At 37.9% G+C, this 25,706-nt stretch overlaps 1 protein-coding gene across 1 annotated transcript; it reads right to left on the reverse strand.

Moving 5' to 3' along the window:
- Window positions 1–2,577: 2,577 nt before the first annotated feature.
- LOC136269239 (uncharacterized) lies at window positions 2,578–25,419 on the reverse strand. The gene is made up of 20 exons (XM_066064740.1): window positions 25,232–25,419; window positions 24,471–24,625; window positions 22,867–23,002; window positions 17,371–17,445; window positions 17,137–17,244; window positions 16,989–17,076; window positions 16,811–16,938; window positions 10,123–10,158; window positions 9,999–10,072; window positions 9,819–9,883; window positions 9,665–9,763; window positions 9,469–9,618; window positions 9,294–9,415; window positions 9,120–9,248; window positions 8,964–9,065; window positions 8,295–8,408; window positions 7,371–7,466; window positions 7,243–7,312; window positions 2,866–2,948; window positions 2,578–2,812 (listed from the first exon to the last, which is right to left on the reverse strand). The coding sequence occupies exons 1-20, from the start codon at window positions 25,307–25,309 to the stop codon at window positions 2,687–2,689; spliced, it is 2,034 nt and encodes a 677-aa protein (XP_065920812.1). The 5' UTR covers window positions 25,310–25,419; the 3' UTR covers window positions 2,578–2,686.
- Between the last annotated feature and the right edge of the window lie 287 nt (window positions 25,420–25,706).

Consider the following 25,706-nt stretch of genomic DNA (forward strand, 5'->3'; position numbering starts at 1 on the left):
AGTATAATTGTGTTTTAAGCAGACAGTGCAAGGGAAATGGTTAAACTCTTCTAAGAATCAACAAGAGGTGGTTGAAATAATATTATGTTAAATTAAAGATTGAAGCACTCAGATAGTCAACCAATATAATAGAACATCCAAAAGATGTAAGGGGGTAGAAAGGATCAGCTGCAGTGAGCTGAAATTGTATTTTTTCTTCTTCACCTTGAACTCTACACTGTTACGTATCTCACCATTGTACCAAGCATCCTACCATGTTAACATTGAAATTTCAACAAGTCTTTCTTGGTGCTTTTATTTAGCTATATCATACACTTCCAGGGGCGTAGCCAGAAATTTTAAATAGGTGAGGCAGACTTTGCAATGCTTATCTGAATAATGCATGTAAGCACACTCAGCGCTCCAGCTATGAAGATCTTGGGGGATTTCCCCCAGGAAAATTAAGATGTTGCAAGATTGAATCTGGAGGTTATTTTAGTCGTACTATTATGGTAATTGCAAAGAATGTGCATGTGGTATTCTATATGCATGTAGCTCAGACCTTGACTCTGGCTGAGAACTATAAGCATAATAGCATGTGAAACATGTCAATCCATGGGGTCAGGGGTATGCATGCTACCCTGAGAAAGTTAGACCATCAAGTAATTTATCAAATAAAAAAACTTGCTTGACTGTTGTATTAGGGTAAGTGGTCTATTAGGGTGACTGTTCTATTAAGATATCTTGATCTCTCTTGACACCTGGAGTTGCCCCTTCATGGACTCTTAAATGTATACAGTAAGTTGAAATTAATATAATAACATATAAACTTTGTTAATGCAAGCTTTTAATGCATCTAAAAGGAACAATGTAGCTCTTGGTTCAGTCACCAATATTTGGTGAGGCAATAACTGCCTCATCTGCCTACACTGTAGCTATACACCTCTGACTTCTGATGCTTGGCACTGTTGGCATCACTGTACATGTATAGTTGTATACTACAAAGCTGGTATAGCCAACTTTTTTACAAGTAATGTACTAGTTATAATGTACTTCAGCAGCAATTAAATAGGGAAAACTGTAGGTAATGATGTGCAATGTTGTGGTCATGAATAATCTTAGCTTTGGTAGTGTTTCTCTTTACCAGGGACTAACTATATCTACAAGTAGACTCTAAACAAAATACAGTGCCAAACACCTTATATAAGGTGTTGAAGGGATTTAATCTCAGCTTTCCCAATATTAGCTAATATGCTAATTGCTTAGTGTTTCAGACATTAGGTCAGGCAAACTTGATTAAATGTTTTTCATCCCTGCCTGCATCCCTTTTTTATCCCATGCATCACCTCTAATTTCATTATTGCTGTTATCAATCACATGCACTTGTATTTTGGTGTTAAGAAGTCTAGCTATCATTTTACAGAGCAGTAATGCTACTCGCACCTCAGAAATGGTGGTAAAACATAAGTACTTGCTCTTAAAAGGCTTTAAGCTAACCTTTATAGTAAACAGCTTAATTCGGAGTGGTTTCTTTAAAAATGAATAATGAAAAATGACCTCCTGCCTGCATGGAAATCCAAATTTTTGTGGATGAGAAACAAGTAATCAAGTTTACCAGGCCTTAGAAAACTAAGCACTTACTAATGTTTAAAACACTTATTCAAGCACTTGGTAAAGGGTTTGCACTATGCTAATATACACATGCAAGTACTTCTCAAAGTGCTCCTTAAAGGCACAAGTGTTTCCCTTAGGTAGTCCTGACAATGTCGTTAAATAGAATCATAGTGGGCTAGAACATGATAACTGTATTATAGCAAGAGTTCATATTATGAACTCTTGATTATAGCAATAGCCATAATTCTCTAAACATTATGGTTGGCTATATTCACTATGAAAATTTCAAACTCCATAGCTTTTGTCCTTCCCAAACTATATACTGGATTGAAATGTTTAAAATTGCGTATCTATTGATGTGCGTAGATTGACGCTTTTCCCAAATTAGGTCACATATATTAAATTTATATTATGCTATGGCCTATGAGTATTATTCTGTAGAACCTGGTTTAGAAGTTTAAAGATTTAGAAGTTTATAGGGGAAGGGATGACATGCATGCTCTCTAATGACTTTTTGACAAACTTGTTTCTGTGCCCCTCGTGCACCTGACTGTTCAAACAGTTTTTCCAGTTCACCTCTGACACTATATCAATGCATTACAATCAATGCTACTTTATTCTGTTCGCATACTATCATGCATGCATTGTGTAAGCTAAGAATACTACACACCAAGTGTGCAAAAACAAACTTGCCCATGCACATGTATGATAATTGTTTTGGGCATCATGAGACATTCACTTAGTTCTAACACATGGTCAAGTAAAATAACTTCTGCCAGCGTAACTGAGGAGGCTACATGTGTAGTTACATTTTAAGAAAAAAACTGGAAAGGACAAAGGAAAGGGTAAAAGAATCAACGACTGGTGGTCAAGATTAAGAGTTTAGGAGCAAGGCTTACAACAAAAGCTGTTAAAAATGAAACACTCCAGTACTCTAATAGAAATATTAAATAATATAGATTTATTCTATAGCAGTCACATGCATTTCATGGACAACTATTTTAATTAATTAAAAGCACAAAATTAATGTTATTAAGAAATTAAACTATCTCCAAAAGTTTCTACACACAATAATACCATGCAGTGACACACATCACCATGACTGAACAACAGTGAACTTGGTATTCAGCCAGTAGACATCATGATAGTACCCTGTTACATTGGTACTCAGTGAAGATGGGTAATATCGTACCTCATATACTCCAGCAGTGCTAGGAGCCTAATAACAAGTCAGATAGTAACGATGGCTATACTAATTTAATAAGCACATACTTTCATGGTCACTTCTCCAGTTAATTCTGCTTGTTTGTTATACATTTTGTCAACATTCTTCTTACCATATTGTGGGTACACATCTATAGGGATATATCATTAAGTAAATTTCAACAATATAGATTGCCTGTGGGTGAAGAGGAACAAAATTATTCAGTGTAATGAGTTCATTGGCACAAATCCAGTGTCCCTGAAATGCAAATGTTTCACAATATTCAATTTGGTTACTATAGTTTTCTTGTGGTCTTAACATGGATCGCTGGTTTACCAATGTCAGTAAAGCACCCTGCTGAGTTGGTAAAGATAAGAAGTACATTGCCCTGTATAGCATGTCATTGCATAACTGTATGATCAGATGAAATACCTTATAGTACTCTATAGTTGGTTGGCATTCACCTGAGCCCTTGTTTCTGTTAATGGGCCAGCTGCCCAAATATTTAGTAGTCCATTAAATGCCAGAACAACTGGATATAAAAGTGAACAAATGAGTTATAAGGCTTAAAAATATTCCTAGTATGGACTATTCAGGTGCACAAATATGTTTACAACACAAGCATACTTGTTCCAGCACGAAATCGGGGATGAACATCTCTTTGACACTAGAGTTTTGGTGAGGGCTCATGTGAATGGGAACAGACTATAATAAGCAATCAGATGTTGACACTACAAAAGTGTCATTTGCTATGTGTTATCCTTGTTGTACACTGAAAAACCAATTAATGCATAATGTAAAGATACATAGCTCCAAGATTCCCATGTTATTGTGTTAAAACAAAGAGATATTTCCTTGGATCCTCAAAGAATGGTCAGTCAACAGCTGCATATGTGCACTAACAGATTATTTTAAATATTTTACAAAAAGGGCAGAACCTACTTTTATATTTCATAGTCTTCAGTTTCTCATGGAAGGGTACAATCATAAATATTTAATAGGGACTGATCCTTTAAACTGCAATGTAAGAAGGGGAACCAGAAAAGGCAAGTATTTATCAATGACAAGCTTCTTGCAAATTATTTATTTATTAGTTTATTAGTTTTACAACCATGCACACCGTACATGTACTAATATAGTTGATTACAAGACTGACAATAATGATTAGTGATTAGAGTAGGGTGGCTGATAGCTAAAAGCACGAACTGCCAATAGCTAATCACAAATACTAACTATCTAATTAAAATATACTACTTAGTTTCATATAGAGTAAAAAGGGGTGGTGTGTGTGTTGTTGGTACAGAAAGAACAGGGACAGCAAAAATGAAACGTACAAGTATTATTGGAGTTAAATTGTTTAAAAAGTGATGCCATAAAAATTGGGTGAGTTTTTTTTTTATTGTCACATAAGGTAGATTTAGGTCAATCGAGGGTATAGAGTTCCATAATCTTGGTAGTCAGCAAAAATATAAATGACGGTTCGAATTGGTTGTGGAAATACGATGGACTAACTTGCCTGATGATGATGATCTTGTGGATAATGATGCTTTCATTGATACGTAGTTGTTAATGTCGAAGTGGGGATAGGGAGTTTTGTAGGATTTTATGAAAAAAGTAAATCACTCAATTCGTATTGGTACGGAGTAAATCAAGTTTGTATAGTCTAGTTTTGTAGGGTGAGTGATAGTCATTTAATATATACTTCATTGCCCTCCTTTGAACTCTTTCCAGAATAGAGATGTCTTTTACTAAGTAAGGTCTTCATAATTGGCTACAGTATGTCAATCGTGATTGTACTAGTGTGAGATATAGTAGTTTTTTGGCTAAGGTGGAATGCATTGAGAAGGTCCTTCGGATTAATCTTAAAATTTTGTAGGCATTGAAAGCAATGATTTCACAATGGGTCGAGGATTTTAAAGATGATGATATGTGAACTCCTATAGATCTTTTACATAGTTGCAATTAAACCATAATCAGTATAAACAGCTAGTACTTAACATGTCAACTTATACCACACTATTCATTCAGCCTTTATTCCAGTGAATATGGGTATAGGTAGAACAATGGAAAAGCAGGCTGGTTGATACAGATACAGTAGGAATGAATATTCAGTACTTGTGCTGTAAAGCATTATTAAATTTTTTTTAAATTAAATAGTATATAAATACAGTGGAACCTCTCTATTACAGACATTTTGGGGCCCAGAACTTTTGGCCACTTTTGCTGTAACATAAACGTTTTCCTCTTCAGAGGTAAGAAATGTATTAACTAGACCTGTTGGGACCAAATTTTTTTGTCCTTATTATGGAGGTTTTTTCTATTGTGTTCTTAATTTGGGTAGTTTGTTAAGAGAGGTTCCACTGTAGTCATTCGTGTCACATTAGCTACCTCAAGTGGTGATGAAGATAATATATACAAGTACAAGGAAAAATTAAGAATTATAAATTCAATTAGGGATCATAGAAAAAAAGTAGGGAAACAAGGGAGGTTGTCTACACCGGCAGATATACTAATGGACATTTAATCCCTAATTCAGTCATGGTATGGGTAGACTGAATTAGGGATTAAATGTCCACTAGTATATCTGCAGGAGTAGGCAACTTACCTAGTTCCCTACTTTTTTTTCTATGATATCAAACTTAAAATTCTTAATATTTCCTTATACTTGTTTGTTTACTTCTTTGTAACATTATTATGACTGATGAACCTGACATCAATACAAAGGATGGCACCAGAGGTAATGTTTTCGACTGAAAGTGTGCCTAAAATATCAATCACTGAGTCGAAAGTTAAGTGGCTATTACACTTTGCTTTCAGCTATGTTCAGCCTGTTTCACAGTGCTATAAATAAAGAACAGTAGGAGAAGCGCCTCTGCAATCAATCCAGTCACCACAGAAATTATACAGACGATTCCCATATAGGGAAGCCATTGTGCTACTGCAAATGGACACCCTTGGCTGTCAGCAAAAAGAAATGGGACACAAAGGAGGACAAAGGTAAGTCCATGATGCATGCATTGTAAGTACTATGGTATGCCGAAAGACATCTTGGGATGAAGTGATGTCAAACAGTGAATAAAATCAAGCCTGTAGCCTTGGTTATTATCTTGTTATGTTTGTCTGAAGGCATCAGGCAGGCAGGCAGGTAGTCAGTCAGCAGAAAATTCCATTGAACAATTTTTTTTAAATTGTAGTCATCTATTGGAAGCATTTAAGGTTGTACTAAAGTTAGGGTTGTACTGAAGGCACTTTTGGGCTTGGTTACACCTAGCCAATACTGCCAAGGTGCCAGGATAGTATTGTGAAGCTCCCTTTAAATGTGAAGAAAATCGACTAAAGCATGCACGAGTTATATCATTTTTTCAGAAGAAGATAAAGGAAAATACGAAGAAATATTAAGACAAACTTAGAAGGTGTATATCTCAATGATGGCTGGAAGGATTCAGCTCAAATTCGAAACAGGAGGTGCCCCACCCTGAAGGAGTTTCTACAGCTAAAATGGCTAATTTCCCATCAGGCACTATCGAGCTACAGATGCATGAAAAGGGCATTTTCTTGGTACCTGTGAAATACACACTTGTCTGTCATGCACCTGCACTGGCTGTACTTGGCTGCACAACACACTATTATGTGTCCTGACATTAGTTATATGATGGCCACGAAGGATTTGCCTACTATATATGTCCAGGCTGGAGGGCCACAGGCCTGAGGGCATGGACATATATATCAGGCAAACCCCAAGTGGCCATGGTACAAGTATACCACTTGGGCATGCTCACCTAGTAGGTGAACAGAATAGATGGAGACAAACCTACATTCACCATATTACTTAAAGGTATCTAGATATCGATTGTGAGTTTAAATTTGGGCTGTGGCATTCACAAAAAACAAATGATTGTGGGTTTTGCTGGTTTTAGTGGTACCATTTCTAGCCTAGTAGCCCAGTTAAGGATGTCTAAAATAGTCTAAGGTGCTAAAGTAAGTGCTGAAGAGTATAGGTTAAGAATGTCTAAACCACCTTGTCACATGTGTTACATAGAAAACCATCCCCAACGCTGCACAAACAATTATTTAGTGGTGATGACGACTCATTCAATTATTTTGCCTTGAAGAGAACGTTTGGCCAGCTAAGCCTATATGCTAAACTCAAACCCACAATGCAAAACTTTAAGCAGCTTAATATAAGAGAACTGATGCTTTGTAGTTGCCTCAGCATCAAAGGCATTTGTGGTCAGGACTATATCATGATATCACCCTAACGATATCTAGATATCACCCTGTGGTCAGGGCAATATGTGAAATATAACCCTGTAGTTTCCTTTGATCCGAGGTGTCAAAATGATGTATAAACAAATAGGACAATTTACTCAAATATTATCATAGTTGTGCCCTTGTACTAATATACATGTGGGCCAAGGTGAAATACACATGGTCCATGCACTTACAAATGCGATCTCCTTTAAAAGCTCTTGCAACCTGCCACTTGATGGTGATCTCATTACCAGCCTTCACTGACTGTAAATGAAAGCATAAACATATCAGGGATACTATTGCGTGCCCATACTATACCCACCTCTGGTGACACAGTCAGTGACATAGTGCTGGGGTCAGGAGGTTGTGGCAACAAACAGTGAGTGCTAGCAAATGATGTTGGAGTTTTAATTGTCATCTGTGGATTGACAGAGATGAATACACAAACACCGTGTTATGTATGTTGAATTTAACAACACAACAATACATCATAACATAATGGGGTTTAAGTCATGCACACTACAATCACACAGTTTCTATTTCTATACAGTATGTTACACACCATACAAAATGTGTAAATTTACACATGCTGGTCACTGTCTTCTAACCTTGTTCGATAGGTGGTCATAAACCTAATAGGCTAAGATAATTGCATGGCTTTAGGCAGGAACTTATAAGCGATTAAGGTTTATAAGCTCTTACTTAAGGTGCTCTGCTATGTCATGAACTAAGTGCCATTATCAATAGCCACTCAGCTGGATAACTTTAAACCAACTTTCAGAAATTGCTTCTGTGTAGCTATCATGTCCCTACATGAAATTCAGTAGTTTTAAACGTAAGGGAAAGTAGCAAAATTCTTCTATATGGATTGAAGTACCACATAAACACTCTATGTGTATCAAGTCTAAATTACATCACTATTCATACAATCACACTATGAGTAGCAATGCAAAAGGTGCACGACTTATGATCCCTAGTACTACAGAAAACCTAGTGGAATTGTGAATTCATAGTTAACTCAAAGCTTATGTGATCGATAACACATACCAAATTGCTATGTGTGAGCAATTGTGGAGTTAAAAAATGTCTATAAAAAGTGTGGGTGGGTACTCAGGTTATAATCAACACAGTACAGCATGAAAGAAGGTAAATAATCTTTGAACACATACAGTAGTTTTACTGTTATAATCTTTAGCAGGAAACTATATATATAAATCTAATTACATTACATGTAAATATACCTCACCTTGAAGCCATATGCTATTTCATTTTCTAGATCTACTAAAGCATATGCCCTCAACTCAGTTCCTTCTTTCATTTTAGCATAGTTTTCAATTTCGACTTCAGCCTTTCCAGCTTTCTATATCATTAACAGATACACTTGTCACATGACCTGGTTCTTGTTTCTCTTTTAACACACACAAACACACGCAGCATACATACACAAACATGCATGCACATATGCACACGCACACGCACATACACACACATGTTTACATACAAAAGCAAAAAGGCTAAGCCTTTGGTTGCTGTGTACATGGTCTTTTTTACCTAGTGGAACACTGGGCCACCTATAAGGGCAGGAAAGCTATCCTGAAGTACTCCACAAGAGGCTGTGATATGTCTCAGGAGGTCAGCTGTGGGCCTTAAAGTTCACTTGGACCTTACCCACTTTATGAGTCATAGATAATTGGAATCCATCCCATTAATACAGCTAGGTAGGCTAGGCTGCTTCCCAAGTTAACAAAAGTCCCCATTTACAGCTGGGTAGACTATAGCAATTTTCTTACTCAAGACAACAATAGCAAACTAGTCATCACTGAGAATTGAGCCTGCAATTACCAGGCTGATACTCCTGGCTATGTTGCCTCATGCAACACTAACACACACACACACACACACACACTATCCATACCTTAGCTCGGTATACAAATTCTCCCATTTTTGATCCAATGTAGTGTGTACTAACACCTACTCCTTCTATAGCAGGTTGATAACATAGGATTCCATCACTTTGCTGCAGACACAACACAAAAGGCCAATCATGTAACAATCAACCATTCCTCCTTACAAAGAAGATTGCAGCATCACTTCTTTGAAAGTTCTCCACATTGTCTGCAAAACAATAAGAATACAGGCCACCCTTAGCCCAACTTGACTCCCTCTTCTCACGAGTACTGACATCAATGGGAGGGTTACCCTATATACAATATATTAGGTAGAGATCTACATGGATGTGACTTACAAACTCAAATCTAATAGATGCTTTTCTGTCCTTCTGATCAGTGAACACAGCTTTGAGGTGAAGTGGTTGTGGTAAAGACTTGTGAGCCCTCCAGCCTGGTTTTCCTTCTGAAGGAGGGGTACCTGTACTGCAGATTGTAGTGATATAGTACATACATAGATACTTAAGACATCACCTGGTATCTTGATGTTCAGCCTCACAGCCAGTGTACCAGTCTTTGCAGACTCAATGTTAAAATTTGGTGTGTCAAGGAAGCGATAGTTACGATAAGACTCCACTCCAATCCAAGCATCATCACATTTTGCCCAATCACCTGTTCCATCATCTATAGAGTGTGCAATGAGGCACGCCCACTATACAGCCACACATACCTCCAGTGCAATAGTACCCTTCTACATCAGTGATAGCGAGATTATCATTGTCAGAGTTTGTGACTATCAGTGTAGCAGTAAATAGGTTGTTCCACTTTCCTAAATAGAAAGAATACACATACATTGATGTATATAGTAGAATATCAGTCCATACCATCTCGTGTTTCCAAACTGGAGTTAGCTTTGGTGTCACCTTTTTGTTGTAGTTGTAATGTACAACTATAGCAATGCAATCAATAAACATGAAATGTAATAACAAATTGCAGAGAGCTCAGCCTCACATATGGACCCACAACAATTATCTGCATATGTACATAATATACTGTATGTATACCCTTCATCTGCTTCTGTTTTATAATCAGTCTTTCTGTTCTTAGAATAATCCTCCCCCACATCAATCACAGGTCCCTACACACAATTAATTACCACAAGTTCACTACCAATACAGCATCGTGTACCTCAGTTACATCCTCTGGTAAAGTGTAACTAGTTGTCTATAGAACAGAACACAAAAGTAAGCTTTTGTGAAACCAAAATTCCTATGATTCAACCAGCACACAGTTTAAGTAATCAGGAGGGTATGAAATTAGGAAAGCATGGAGCCAAAACATAGTTATTTAAGACGTTAAAGGTAGAACAGAATGCATTGAGCTAGGTTCCTACAACAGTAGCTCCTTATCATTGAATGGGAGATGGAGGCATAGGCTGTATAAGTACAGTACCGCCCAGAGGTAATGTTACACTCGCAAGCAGTTGACACTCGTGTAGCCAATTTTCAACCCGCAATTTCTTTGGCATGTGTGCTAACTAACTCACTACGTGTAGCCATGACACATGAGCTCCCTCGGGCAGCTGCTCCAGTAACCACGTGCCTTTGCACGTGATTTATTCCAGTTGTGCGTCGTGTCGAGTGGTGGCCTGGATTTGAGCACTCGTGAGGGATTGTAACGTTACCTCTGAGTGTTATATATTATACTTACTTACATAACATGTTAGCTTGCCGGATTACCATTTAATGTTCAGCATTTCTTTGTTGCTGGTATAGTGTTCACAACTCTTTTTACCCAAGCCCATCCTTTTTATACAGCTTGACTGTTTTGTGTGGTATGTGCACAGTCCCCCTTCAATTAAAGGTGGCATGCAATGTAGGGGTGTGCGATAATGAAAACTTTACCGTACCTCATTATCACGATTATCATGATACTTGACTACAATGTAATCACTAATTAGATACTGTAAATGTCTCTATTAAATTATCACTGTGTCACTCATTATGCAGTTGTGCGTGTTTTATAGGAAATAGTATCATGACAAAAAAATTAAAGCATTAGTTAGAATTATACCTGGAATTGTAAATTTTCTCATTTCAGGTTGGCCACATGTAGTTTACAGAAGTATCCGGAAATTTCTTATTATCACAATAATGAAAATTTTCGATCAATAACAATAATGATTTTTCATGATAATCGATTATTCACAATTATCGCACGGCACTACTGCAATGATGTTAAATTGTAATATTGGCTTTCGTGCATTATTAAAACTATTATCATTAACATCATTGCAGCCATTTCATGGCCGCCACCTTTGATTTCACAACTTTTTCACCCAGGCTTTTAGAAGCCCTTTTATACGGCTTGGCTGTTTTTGTGTGAATTTCACTTCTTTTTGTATACCCAGAGCCAACCATAAACTGGATTTGAGGTTTGACATAAAATCATTCTTCTTATCTACAGATGCAATGAAGATGATATAAAACAAACTACTGCTCTACCAAAACAGAAAAATACTTACCAATCCGATACCAAAGCCAATTTATATACTGATATAATTTTGTGCTTGCTTGTTCATGGCTATATAAAGTTGCATTGTAGTGCCTGTATTTGTTTGCAATAGTGTATTCATAACAAAATAAATTCCTTCCAAGTTAGGTATACATGGTCGTACTATTTGTCTATTAGGATTTTGTAGTGACTGTTTCATTAGAGTATCTCGATTTTTCATGCAAAACATGATTAGTTGCAGTTGCTCAATTTTTACAAAGCAAATCCTGTGCTAGAATATGATTTTCAGCCTGTTGCCACAAGTTAGCACTTATTATGATAATTATGATGATGACAATTGGTGTGAGTAGGTCTTAGTAGTAGTGTACTACCCCACTGATCTGTGCTATAATACCAGCTTTGATTAGATGGAATATTTGAAAAGTTGTAGTAGTATTGTATTACAGAGTTTATTTGATTACTTTTGTAATGCTCTAATAGAGTGCACATTGTTTTGGACTTCTAATAGAACACACATAGAATGTTCTAGATTTTCCATTGGTAGATCTATGAAATTATGAATTTTTACTATTGAGTAGATTTTAGCTAGAATTTCAAGTAGAAATTAAGTGAGATGAACAACTGTGATGGCAGCAGCTCAGTTGTTAATGATTTGGGTGTTCAGTATGTAAGTCCCTGGTTCAAATGCTGGTAGCTAAGTTTCTTTTTGTTGACATTTTGCATGCAACTTTTTACTAGGCTTGAGCCAATTATGCTTTGAAAATAGCCTATTATGCTTTTGAGCAGTGCTCAAAACTTCAGCCTATTATGCTCAAAGTTATGCCTTCAAATCAAGATTATGCTCTAGAGTTGGCTGTTTTATCAGAGTATATCAGTCTTTCCTGACTGTTGTATTAGAGTAAGTGACTGCTCTATTAGAGTATCTTGATCTTTTTTCCGTGAAGTGTAAATAATCAGCAAAAAAAACAATAAAAAATAATAACATTGCACATATTAATTAAAAATCTTGAAAATTGTCATATTATGCTGGCATAATGCTTGATGTTTTTGCTAGCCTATTATGCTCAAAATTATGCCGGCATAATTGGCGCAAGCCTACTTTTTACCCCGCGGTGACTGTTAGAGTATTGCAACCCCAAAATTTACAATTGTTTGGTTTTTGTCTTTAACTTTATAGCTGTCAATGTGACTTCTTTTTAATCACAAAAGGTTTGAGCTATGATGGTTAACCTATACGCATACCAATTTTTAAGTTATTTCCATAAGCAGTTTAACCTGTAGGCATGACAACAAGTCAGCCTTTTTATGCAAGTAATCGTCCATAGCTCTATATATGACCATTACTCAGATTTGCACCAAACTTGGTAGGTGGTTGTGCCACAATATGCTACAATACGTTCTTAATTGCACCAAAGCTCAACAAAATTTAGCAACACATTTGCATTTTATTATGGTTTTTGTAAAGTGTACAAAAAATTATATACCCCTCAAGTCCCCTATAAATTAAGCCAAAGTTTGAAGGATCATGTTTCACGATTGCATCAGACAATCTTGCTTATGTGGGGTGCTGAAGGTGGAGGGAATTTGCAGTATAAAATGATTCCAATTCAAGAAGGGAGCATGGAGCTACATATACATGAACATTTCTTCCTGTAAATATACTCACAGTGTGGCAAGCCAGCTTTCTTGGCCGCACGACACACTACCATGTGTCTTGATTAACTATCACTTCAAAAAAAAAACAAACACAGGTTTCCAATTGTATCTATACTAAGACTCAGCTAATACCTTCCCTGTAACTTTGCAGAATAAAATCAACCATACAGCCGTAAATTACAATATGCCATATAGACAAGCAGGCTAGTTGTTTCAACTGCAAAATTAAATGAGATGATTACTTACCACCAGTGTAATTGACCACAGTAGAGCATGGCATTCTATTGAGTAAAACTATTAGCCAACTTGTTTACCGGATCTGCAAGAATCCCACATGTTAGTACAAACTTAATTTTACAGTAGAATGCAATAAACTTTAGAGATTATTTCATCCTGATTATCAACATGGCTGTCCTGCCTATTTCAATGTCTCTATCTGCAGTACTGCTCAGCCTGCTCATATTTCCTCTGTGCAGGGGTGGCTGCTGCTGGCTAAGGGTGCTAAGCACCTGGCTGCTGTGGAAAAGGTAGGAGATGCATTCCACTAGTTGTGGAATCTTTTGGGGGTCTGGACACCTTTTGCACTGACAATTCTTAGATCCATTGCTGATAGTACCACTACTCATAGTGGTGTTCCAAACCCAAAGTGGCTAGGAAAACTTAATTTTCAGAGTGTTTATAGACAAACAATGCCAGGATGATTTTACAATATTGGGCTCTACAAAGTTTAGATGATGACCTTCCCTTTTCCCCATAATTGTACTTTCTTTGCTGTAGTTATCATACAGTACGGTAGAACTGTATGTTAGGAATCATGGAGGTTTGGGTTTTTCTGGCCAAAAAAACCAGTTTCACAATACCATCCTGGTGCCTTGACAGTACTGGTTAGGTATAAGCCCAAACGTGCCTTCAGTATGACCCTAAATGCTTCCAACAGGTAGCTAAAAATTGTATTTTCTACTGACTGACTAACTCCCTGATGCCTACTGCCTGATGCCTTCAGACAAGCATAACTCAATAACAAGGCTACATGACGTCGCTTTTTCCCTAGATGTGCTTTTTGGCATACTGCAGTACGTAAAATGCATGCATCATGGACTTACCTTTGTCTTCCTTTGTGCCCTATTTCGTTTCGCTGACAGTCCAAGGTGTCGATTCGCAGTAGCACGATGCGTTTCCCATTTGTAAACGGGAATCATCCGTATTTTCTGTGGTGAATGGATTGATTGCAGAGGCATCTTTGTTCGTAACGCTGTGTAATGGGCTTAAAATAGGTGAAAGCAAAGTGTAATGGCCACTTCACTTTCAAGTCAGTAATTGATAGTTGGGGTACGCAAATTGTCTGTATTTTGTGGTGGCTGGATTGATTTCAGAGGTGCTTCTCTTGCTGTTCTTCATTTGTAGTGTTGTGTAACGGGCTGAACATAGCTGAAAGTGAAGCGTAATAGCCACTTCCTTTTCAAGTCAATAATTGATAGCTGGGGCACGCGTTCATATGAAAATATTAACTCTGGTACCATCCTTTCTTTTGATGCAGTATGCATGGGTTTGGATAACCAAGTGAAGGTTCGGATAATTGAGGGAGCACTCGTGTATCAATATTATTTCCCTCCTCTCCCCTCCTGGAAATAATAGAGGGTGAATATAGCCAGCCATGGCTTCTGAGCATATATATTACTGCTTTAGTGAGCATATCATTATCGTTGCTCTACTGCATTCAAACAATGTCCCTACAGTAGCCCAAATACATAGGTGGGGATATTATGACAAATGACGCAGATATAAGTACACAGTGGAACCTGGTTTTTTCCTAAGACTGCCCACCCACAGCACAAGATGGTATGTGCTGGACAACTGAACAAAGGGTATCAAGGAGACAATTCCCAAACATTACTAAGACAAGTGGGACTCCACTTTTACTAAATCCATTAGCAGTGGAGCCCTAGTGTAGACACCAATGGAAGAACTACAAATACAGTGGATAGCTGATCAAAGCAACGAAAAACCTAGACAACAATGAAGCCAACCTAAAACTACTGAATACTTATTTCCCACTTAGTGGACAAAAGAAAAGGTAGAGGCTTATAGAAGATAGTACCTTCGTGAGCTAATAATGGATGTAAAAGTGGTATGTGAACGTGCTGGCCATTTGTGCAACATTTGATATTGTCATGATTCTTAAAGACAGAAGATAAGAGGCAGAAGGAGCAAGGAGGTTGAAATTTTATTGTTATTCCATTTTTTAGAGGTAAAATTGTATTGGTAGAGGTTGAGAGGACAGTGGCATAGCCAAGGGGGGGGATTTTCCCCTCCCCCCTCACTAAGTGGTGTTTTTTTTTTACTTCCATCACAAGCTTACCAGTAACTGACATGCATCCTAAATTACTGTTTGTGCACTACTACGCGAGTGTACACAACATTCAACTCATTTGTGAATCATGATAATAATATAATGATTTCTTGTGCGTTACAAGCAATGAATAAAACGATGCGCTAAATATAGGGTATGCTGGAATCCCCAGGAGTTTCCCCTGTATAGACACTATGCCTTCACCGAATGGAAATATTAGATACACAATTTAGCCTACACTACTCACGTGATAGTGCATTTTTCAAACCTAAAAAGACAAATGACCCACTCAAAGTGATCTTGCAAGAGTCACAATTCAGAAATGTCAGGTGATATGTGATGACGCTACAACCTACTGTCTACGAGGTGATAAAGTGTTCCAACTTTGTTTTCCCGAGTTAATCACACTGGATCTCCGTACAGTGCAGTGGCATGCCAGTTTAATTTTTGTTTACTTTGTCAGTCAGTCAGACGATCCGTCACAAACAGGAGAGGTGTAGAGCTGGGATTTCGTGCCAATACATGGAATTTGAATTTTGCCGGCTGAAGTGAGTGAGCTTGTCATACTGTGTCATTGTGCTAGGACTGCAGTACAGACTGTGGCTGATGTAAGTAACTGTGATACATTGTATTTGTACTAAAATATTCACAATATAATTCTATTGGATTGTGGGCGAATTTGTTGGAGTACAAATGTGGCACACGTGATGATGCTCGACAAAAATACTTCCACTGATAAGTGATAACTGGTAGCAATCAGTAATGAAGTAGTTATGTAGCTAGTTACATAAGCTATAATAATATAACACCGTATGTTGGCTAGCTCATCATTGGGTCATTAGCCTTTTGTGCAATTATGAACAGTGTCAAGTGTTTTTTGGGGATACCTGCCCCCCCCCCCCCCCCCCACCACCTTCTGGCTAGCTACACCCCTGCCACAGGAACCTCAGAAACTGTAGGTTAAATGTAGAGTGTACGTCCATTACATAAGGAGGGTCCTTTAGGAGAAGTTCTACTGCACGTACATGTACACCAAACTTAGTTCACCAGTTACCACTGGCACTCTCCAAATGCAAACTAATGTATATGCAAAAATATAGTACTCTGCTGTGTGTTACTCAAATATAAACTCAACAAATAAGCTGCAGCTGGCAATTACTTTTCTATTAGACACAAGCTGTCCACTGTTTGTTACAGAAATTACATGCAAACATTTAAATAGTAAAAAAAATTTTTTTGGGATTTTGGATAAGTTATTCTCCATTGAATTTCAGATAGAATGATACCAAAACTGCACCCTTTTTTTCTGGGTACATAGCTTTTTTTGCATTTGACTACTGGATTATATAACTTTACCACTTTCTGACTAGAGGTTGACAGGTCTTCAATCCTGTCCAATGCTGGAACAGTGCCAGTCAAGTTGAGTATAGCTCTCTTTGTAGTAACTTGTGATGAGCTGGCTGGTTTAACTGACACTTCAATTGCTGGACAATAACAGTGGATATTACATAGTCTACATGTAGCACTAACTTACCAACAGCTGGTCCCTCAGCCACAGTTACACTGCCTTTAATGCTCCACCCAGTATCACTGGTCTTCTTAAGAACAACACTACTCCCTTCCTAGTATGTATCCAACCAATACATGGCTGGTTACAATAAAAGTGACCCATACATACATACATCAGTGTACTCTTTTAGTTGCTCCACGCTAAACAGTTTGATTCCATTGTACCTGTTCTTGTGCTCACCACAAGCAATGTACACCTTATTTTCCTCAGATAATCCCACCTAAACGTTAAAACAACATACTTCCTCAAAGCTGTGCATGTTTGGTGTGTGTGTGTCTGTGTGCGTGCGTGCGTGCGTGCGTGCGTGCGTGCGTGCGTGATCTAATATCTAGCTATAGTGCTATACCTCTGCCCACTTGCAGCCTGGAGACACAAAGTCAGTTACATCAACTTCAAGCCACACCTGAAGAGACTTCCTGACCTGTTAATGTGCACCGAATAAGTCATAGTAAAACTTTTGAATTGTATATACCATCAAGTACTAGGAATTTTAGTTCGCTTAGGGATCATAAAAATAGAAAGCATTGAAACAGCAGAAGTTTTCTACACTTGCAAATATACCAGTCTATAGGGTTAAATGTCCACTAGTATATCTGCAGGCACTGATTACCTACCTTGTTTCACTATTTATCATTTCTATGATCCCTAATAAAATTTAAAATTCCTATTTTTTCCTTTAGCTTATTTATTTAAATATTTATTTTGGTTCCAGCAGTACAAATTTCTTGAGATGTTCTCCAGCCAAAAATATTCAACGTGTATCAACAGGTAAACCCACGCATACCATATCAAAAGAAAGAATGGCACTACGTATGCAATAAAATTGTGTACCTGAATGCGCACCCCAACTATCAATTACTGAAAGAAGCGAAGTGACCATTATGCTTTGTTTTCAACTATGTTCAGCCCTTACACAGCATTACAAATGTAGAACAGTATGAGAAAAGTGCCTCTGCAATCAATCCAGTCACTATGGAAAGCACAGGGAAGCCATTATGTGCTATCGTGAATTAACATCTTAAGGAGGACAAAGGTAGGCCCTTGATACATACATTTATGCATTGTGGCATGCCAAAAGGCACCTGTCAGGAGGATGAAGTGACATCTAGCAATAAATAAAAATCAAGCCCCTTAGCCATTATCAAGTTACATTTGTCTGAAGGCATTAGTAAGTCGGTTACTCAGTCAGCAGAACTAAACTGCAGCTGGGTGATATTTACTTTGGGTTGGGAAATATTATTGAGTTGAGCGATATTTGGTTATTGTATGAGCTTTTAATGCAATTATTCATTATTGCAATATTGCACGTGAACTTGAAACACATTACTACAGTTTGGAAAGTCTGTAATGTCAATATGAGTGCTTGTTTTCACTCAGAATTACTTTACAAACAAAGCTTTCTTGCTAATAAGTTAACCAATTGACATAGTTAGCAATAGTATACACGAACTGTATCAAATAACAGGCCCCGAATAGACACAAATTAGATGATAGATGCGATAATTATTGCAATATGATAAATATTGCCTATGCAATAATATTGTGAAGGCTAATACGTGTATTGCAGGCACTTGATTAGGTGGTATTGATGATTTATTGAAATATTGCCCAACCCTATTGCATTGAAGGTACCTTTGGGCTTGGTTGTACCTCACCAGTCACCAATACTGCCAAGGTACCGTTAAGGTAATGTGAGGCTGATCTCTGGTCAATACTATTTTTGAGAACATGCAAACCTCCATGATCCCTACTATTATACAATGTTGGCAGTGTATAATATTATTAATAGTACATAGTAATAAGACAGCTACATCAGGATTGAAGCCAAGTCAGATCATTTGGATCACATTAAGTCAGGCAGGTCTCATCTGCTTTAGGGATCACATGTGATGATGAAGTAATTGTGTTCAATTGCTCTTGGCAATATACTACAGTGTGAGTATTCAAGAAATTTCAAAACAGGTCATTGCTAGTAATTTTATTACAGTGGGTTCTCCATTATCCGAACACCAGTGTGCCAATGTGTTCAGATAAGTGAATCCCATTCATTTGTATAAAGTTTTGTTCAAATACTCTCGGAACATACAGTAAGTGTTAAAATACTCTAATAAAAGTACTGTTCAGATTATTGAGTCTGGATAATCAAGTATCCAGACAATCGAGTACCTACTGTACTGGTAGAAAACAACAAACTATAGTCTAATCCTCCAACCCTTAGGTATTTGGTTAACATTTACATTACCATGAATGGCCAACATCATGCGCATGAGCTCTGTTCACGCCTGTGTTATATTCTGGATTATTATCTATGTCAATACGTCATATGGTCAGTACAACTGACCTGGCTTCAACCCTGAATTATATTATGGTAGGCCACTTGTTTCAAAATGATTATTTGATATGTTCAATGAATTATTTGGTATGTGCAATCAGTGTTGGGGGTAACGCATTACTTATGTAACACGTTATGTAATAATTATTACTTTTGTGGTAACTAAGTAATATAACGAAATACTATAAAAACAGGTAATATAACTGAAGTTGCTTTACTTACAAATGTAATGCGTTACCTAAGTAATATAGTTACTGTAATGAGTCTAATATTATTACTACAGGTAACGGAGTTACTAATTTCGTTAGTGTTCCACTGAGTAATGTGTAACTAATTACTTTAAAAAGTAACTGCCTCAACACTGGTGCAATGAATTATTTAGTATGTGCAATGAATTATTTGGTATGTGCGATGAATTATTTGGTATATTCAATGATTTTAGTGCTCTATTTTGTGAACTATATTTTTGTGAATTATATATTTTGCGCTGGTAAATAATTTGTGTTAGGTATTGTTATCATAATCGGGTTGGTGTTAGTATCGCTATAGAGCTTATGCAGGGGGCGTGGTAATTATTTCTAAGCACCTAGCTCTCACAAATTTAAGATGCGCATTGCCATTTGTAGGGGGTACTGTATCAGTTTAGCTAACAGCAACAAGGGGTAGTCACTTCCATACCACCAACTGATGCACTTGCGACCGGGATCAAGAAGTTTAGCACCTCAATACCTCGATAAATCGAAGCTGATTTGTTGCAAGGAAGATCCTTACTGAAACACTGGCTATTGAGTGGGCATGAATGTCCAGATGTACTGTATGAAATTTATATAACTACCTCAAACTGACACCCAGTCTTTATACACATGAGCAACTAAAATCTTATAAAAAGTCAAGAGGATTTCAATCAAGTTGTAAACGGATGGGTGAGTGATAGTGTTTTCACTGTCAGTAGATCCATAGTTCTTGTTTTCAGTACTTGTAAAACATTCTCAAAACCTTTCCTTACCCTGAAGGTATAGGGTTTCAGTTAAGGCCATCATTATTACATTTCTTGTTTCCCATCACCGCCCGCATAAATTTTTAGATAGCCGCACCAAATTTTAATTATTTGATTACAGATCACGTGAATGCACTACGTATTTCATGATAGAAGGAGGCACAGAGTGACCAAGCTTTAAGGTAAATGCATTAGTTGCACCTATAAACATAGCAGAAGGGTGCAAGACCCTCCACTCTTGTTCAGCTAGGTGCATGGGTGTACAGTCCTGCATGCAGCATGGCAGCCTTCAAGATCGAGATACTCTAGAAGAATTGTTTTTGGGAACATTTTATTGATAATTTTTGCAATTACCACTACCTCTGTTCCTGCTTCAAGTGCTCCAAGATACAGTGGCGGATCCAGGATGGGGGATTTGGGGCAAATGCCCCCCCCCCCCCCCCCTTCAAGAAATTGCATACAAGATCAAGATACTCTAATAGAGCAGTCAATTACTCTAATAAAGCAGTCACAATGTTCATGAAGCAGTGTAGCTTACCTATGAAGCTACAAATAGGATTTTATTTTGCATAACAGACGTGATATAGTTGGTAAGGATAACTAGCTATTATTGCTGTGACCTTTTTTTTTTTTTTTGGTCTTCAACTGGTTTTCAGCAAGTTTTTTTGGTCTTCAACTGTTTTTCAGAAAGGTGCCCCCCCCTCTTTCGAAACTCTGGATCCGCCCCTGAGATACCTGAACTATCTCATGCATTCTTTAACTTGTATCCTTTCCACCCCTTATGATTTTACTTGTAGTTAGATAATTTTATAAATAACTATCTTACGGCTACTAGTGGTAAAACTCTGCACCCTCAGGACTGTAATAATATTGTAATTATTATTATTTTACTGTATTGCATATGGCATATGTACAGTTCTGTAAATTGTTAAAATAAAGTATATAAATAAATAGAATACTTAATGTTGGTTAAACAATGTATGGTTTCTCAAATGACATTTATTAGCAATATCTGATTACATTGTAAGTATAAAGACAAGATATACTATAAAGCAGTCAGGCAAAATGAACTACTCTAATAGAACAGTCACTTAGATATAGTAAAAATCTCTTAATTCTTGCATGCTGTATCATTTCTCATGTGAGAAGATTCACAATAAAGGTTTTACAGCTTGTTATGGCTATGCAGCAGGTGTTTGTGGCTCTCTGTGCATAGCTAGTTTTGTCAGCTGAGCAGTTGCAGACTGTCACAAGATATATGAGCTCTCAAATAACAATCAGTTGTGATTTGTTTGCTCTTTATAGTGTGTAAAAGCTGAAATCATCTGAATTTGCTCAAAAATTTAATCAGCAGTTGTAGTTTTTCGCGAAAATATATGTCCGATGTTTGATACGCCTACATGCGCTTACAGATTTAATAATTACTGAGGCGTACAATCGATTTATAAGCTGAAACTTGGTGGGCTGAACCTTGAGTGATTACCCTAGCTGCATGCCAAATTTCATTCAAATCCGTGCATTTATTGTGCTTTGCGAGCTACAGTCCGAAAATCCATACTTTTGGCCAAAATGTCATGCAATTTGGACACATGCTTATTGGCTCACCAAACACACAGTCCTTGAAGAAATCCTACGAAACTTGGTGGACTAAATGGTGAGGGTCTAAGGTAATAGCAATGCAAAATGCAAGGGAATACATTAGATAGTTTCTGCGTACGAGTGTCTGAAAATTCCTGGTGGCCAAACATCGGTGGCTTACGTCTAGTCCACAAAATAAAACACTAAAATCATTGAATATATCAATTGATTTATTGAATATACCAAATAATTTATTGAACATATCAAATAATTCATTGAATATACCAAATAATTCATTGCACATATCAATGGCAGATCCAGGATGGGGCATTTGGGGCAAAAGCCCCCCCTTGTGGAGGAGCCATAAAGTACTAAACTTAGTCAGGCCAAGATCAGCTTATAAAACTCACGCAATATGCACATTTTACTAGCATTTATTACAAATTCCAGGCTCAACAAATTCACCTGAAACCAAAGCAAACCAAAGCTATGAAATTGTCACCCAGCACCTTCATGCGCACTAAGCGCCTCTAAAAACAATTATCGTGCTGCTGTTGTTTAACACATTCAGAGCCTTTTAAACAGCTTTTAAGACTTCACAACTATCTGCAAAGGCCAAAATAGTAAAAATCAACAGTGAGATACTACTAAACGGTGTACTATTTGCTGCTTCAAAAATACAGCAACTAACAATAGAATCTGGCTCTCCCCAACCACCTACAACTTGGCCTGTTTGTGCCCTCCCCTTGCCAACTCCTAGATCCGCCCCTACATACCAAATAATTCATTGCACATACCAAATAATTCATTGCACATACCAAATAATTAATTGCACATACCAAATAATTCATAGCACATACCAAATAATTAATTGCACATACCAAATAATCATTTTGAAAACAAATGGCCTACCATAATATATAACACTGTCTTACCATGTCCGCCATAAAGGTGGTATATGCAGCATATGTGTAGTTCTCATGATGTTCACTGCAGTGCTTGCCTTTCTTGCAACCAGGAATGAGTTTTGCTGCATCAAAATCTTTGCTCTTCTGATTGCAACACCTGAATCTGTGTATAAGAGTCAAGGGGTATCACCTAGGAATGCACCGTAAGTAGATCTGCAACTGCAGTCAAATCTTTACTGGGCAAAATTTCTCCTTGAACTGTGACTTCAACCACCCATCAGTGCTTGAGCGTTTATTCTCAGAGTTCTGACTGTTGCTTTATTCCCTATGCATGCTTGTGCTTGTAACTTAGCACAATAATTTTTTGGTGTATGCTACCTTCAAGTAGACAAGACGAAAACAGAAAGTTAGGTTTTAATACAATCCTTTTATCATTGAATGAAGGTTTGTTTTCTGTAGCTGAACGTTCAATTTCTGTAGCTCAAAACCTGTTTACTCATGTGGGTGTTGGACACATGTACCAATAGCTGTGGAAGAATGACTACTGAAGCTTTGTAACATGTTGTTGGAGATTCTTACATCTTGCAAGTTGTGTATTTTGTAAACTTGGCTTCACATATGTATAGTTTTCAATTGTGGGTTTTAACTCTTATCTCGTCTTGACCATTGACCTACTGTGGAGCGATTTTGTGGCCTTCACCATTGCCTTTGTATTTGACTGTCGTTGTAGATCTACCTACAGCAAGAGCCTGTGTGACACCCCTTTGAAGGTAATCAGTGGCGTAGCTAGCCCAGAAGGATTGGTTGGGCACCACTGTATGTATACAGGCTGCAGCAACCATGATATGTGAAGCACATTTGCATGCTGCAGCTAGGAGGTCTGGGGGCATGCACACACACACCCCAAGGAGAATTTTTGAAAATTACAAGCTGAGATTCAATTTGGTGGCATTTTACAGCTAAAATTTGTCATCTCTAGTAAGACACTAGCTGTACATACATTTTGTTCACATAATAATAGTTTAGTTACGTAGCATGTAGGCGGCTTCATATTGCACCTCGTATCGCACAATTTAGCTATAGCTAGTTACGTACAGTGAGTACCTGAGTTGGTAGGGTACTGCAACTGATTAGTTGGGCTTGTGCCCTACCAGTACCCACCTTAGCTATGCCACTGAAGGTAATACCCAACATGTGGCACACACTATCCAACTTACATGTAGTCTCGCGGCGCCCGACCCTAAAAAGAGGGTCTGGTGAAACTGTGTACAAAAAGTTTGGCGCTGCTGGAATGTTGGAAGCTCCAATCAGATCGCTCCATTTCAAATTGATTATGTAATGTGTACATTTCAAAAGATTCGCGGCTTACGGTTAATTACATCCGGTGACTCTGCTGCTTAAACTCATTGAGAAAACAGCCATACAATTCTGTTGTGTTCATTTTAATGTTGAGTAGCGCTATTGGTTTGGTGATGCTGTAAGCGGATCTGGTTGAATGGATGTTGTGACGTAAACAGTGCACTTACGTAACACGTAAAACGTCATCCAATAAACATTCCAGAGCTCAAACTTTTTGTACACAGTTTCACCAGACCCTCTTTTTAGGGTCGGGCGCCGCGAGACTAACTTACATGTAGTCCCAACCTGCACTTTGTAGAGGTGAAGGATGATACTTACAATAACTTTCGGTACTCTGTGATTCCTTGTACTCCTTCTGGCACTGGACACAGGTCAGAATTGGTTCTGGAACACTTGGAGCACCACCTCCAAGCTTGTCTTCAATAGTCTAGAACAAAAATTATAACTGCACCATACTGAGATCTAGTCTCGCGTGCCAGACGGTTTGTGTGGGGGCGGTAAATAAACCGTCTGGTCACTGTTGCACACATTCCGGGACCACTGCCGGAATGTTGGCAGAGCCAATCAGATCGCTTCGCGCACTCTGTGACGAAACAACCACTAATAATTCAAATTCTTAGTGTAATAAAGAACTGAATCTCGGCTACAGATCACTTTTTCGAAAGTTTAACAACGCCATGGGGTTAGGATCTTTGTTTCCCTAGTACAGGGCTCTTAAAAGCATTCGTATAAGAACGATCGTGGTTCGCTACGGATTTGTGAAACGACAGAATTGTCGAGGAAGACGTTCAGCAATGTTTCGAATACGTCACCAGGACATTACCAGTACAATTATTGTCTTAGTCTGCTCAAAGAGGTGATTGGAACGATTATTGCATCATCCTTGGCGCAAAACAATGCCGTGATGTAATCTAATTGCATTCCAGTGAGTTCACGGAAAGTGTGCAACAGTGACCAGACGGTTTATTTGCCGCCCCCACACAAACCGTCTGGCACGCGAGACTAACTGAGATCGACGAGCATTCATACGTACCTCCAAGCGCAGAATAATGTCCAACTGGTTTCGCCTGATATCTTGCAGGATTTTCTTTATCTCTCCGAGCTCAGCCATAATTATTGTTCAATAGCTAGTCCCTCGCTATACTGAAAGGAACAGCAGAACGGCAACTTCCTTTCGAGTTCCGGCAACTTCCTTTCGAGTTCTAAACAAAACGCACCTCCAATGACATCATGTTTATTAATTCTCACGTGCATGTTGTAGATTACTGGCAGATGCACCCAGGGGCGATTACTGAACGCCCCAAGGAAAATTACATACATACACGTGCACATGATTACAGCTAGTACAGTATTAAGTTATATGTCCAGTAATTGGTTAGTAAATATGTCAATGTTTTCTGACTCAACTTGATCGCGACTAAATGAGTGTTACGGGGCTACACGTGGTTCTGTCAAAGGAGGTGTTTCAAGCAATTAGGCAAGTGGTTCCAAGGGGCATGCTTAGAGTA

The sequence above is a fragment of the Dysidea avara genome, chromosome 10 (assembly GCF_963678975.1).
Source record: "Dysidea avara chromosome 10, odDysAvar1.4, whole genome shotgun sequence".
Classification (NCBI taxonomy): domain Eukaryota; kingdom Metazoa; phylum Porifera; class Demospongiae; order Dictyoceratida; family Dysideidae; genus Dysidea; species Dysidea avara.

Coding starts and splice junctions, on each gene's coding strand:
- LOC136269239 (XM_066064740.1), bottom strand. CDS start 25,309: ATGGCTGAGCTCGGAGAGATAAAGAAAATCCTGCAAGATATCAGGCGA. Junction 23,003..24,470: donor AGTGCAGGTTGGGACTACAT/GTAAGTTAGTCT, acceptor TCTTATACACAG/ATTCAGGTGTTGCAATCAGA. Junction 8,409..8,963: donor AATTTGTATACCGAGCTAAG/GTATGGATAGTG, acceptor TTAATGATATAG/AAAGCTGGAAAGGCTGAAGT.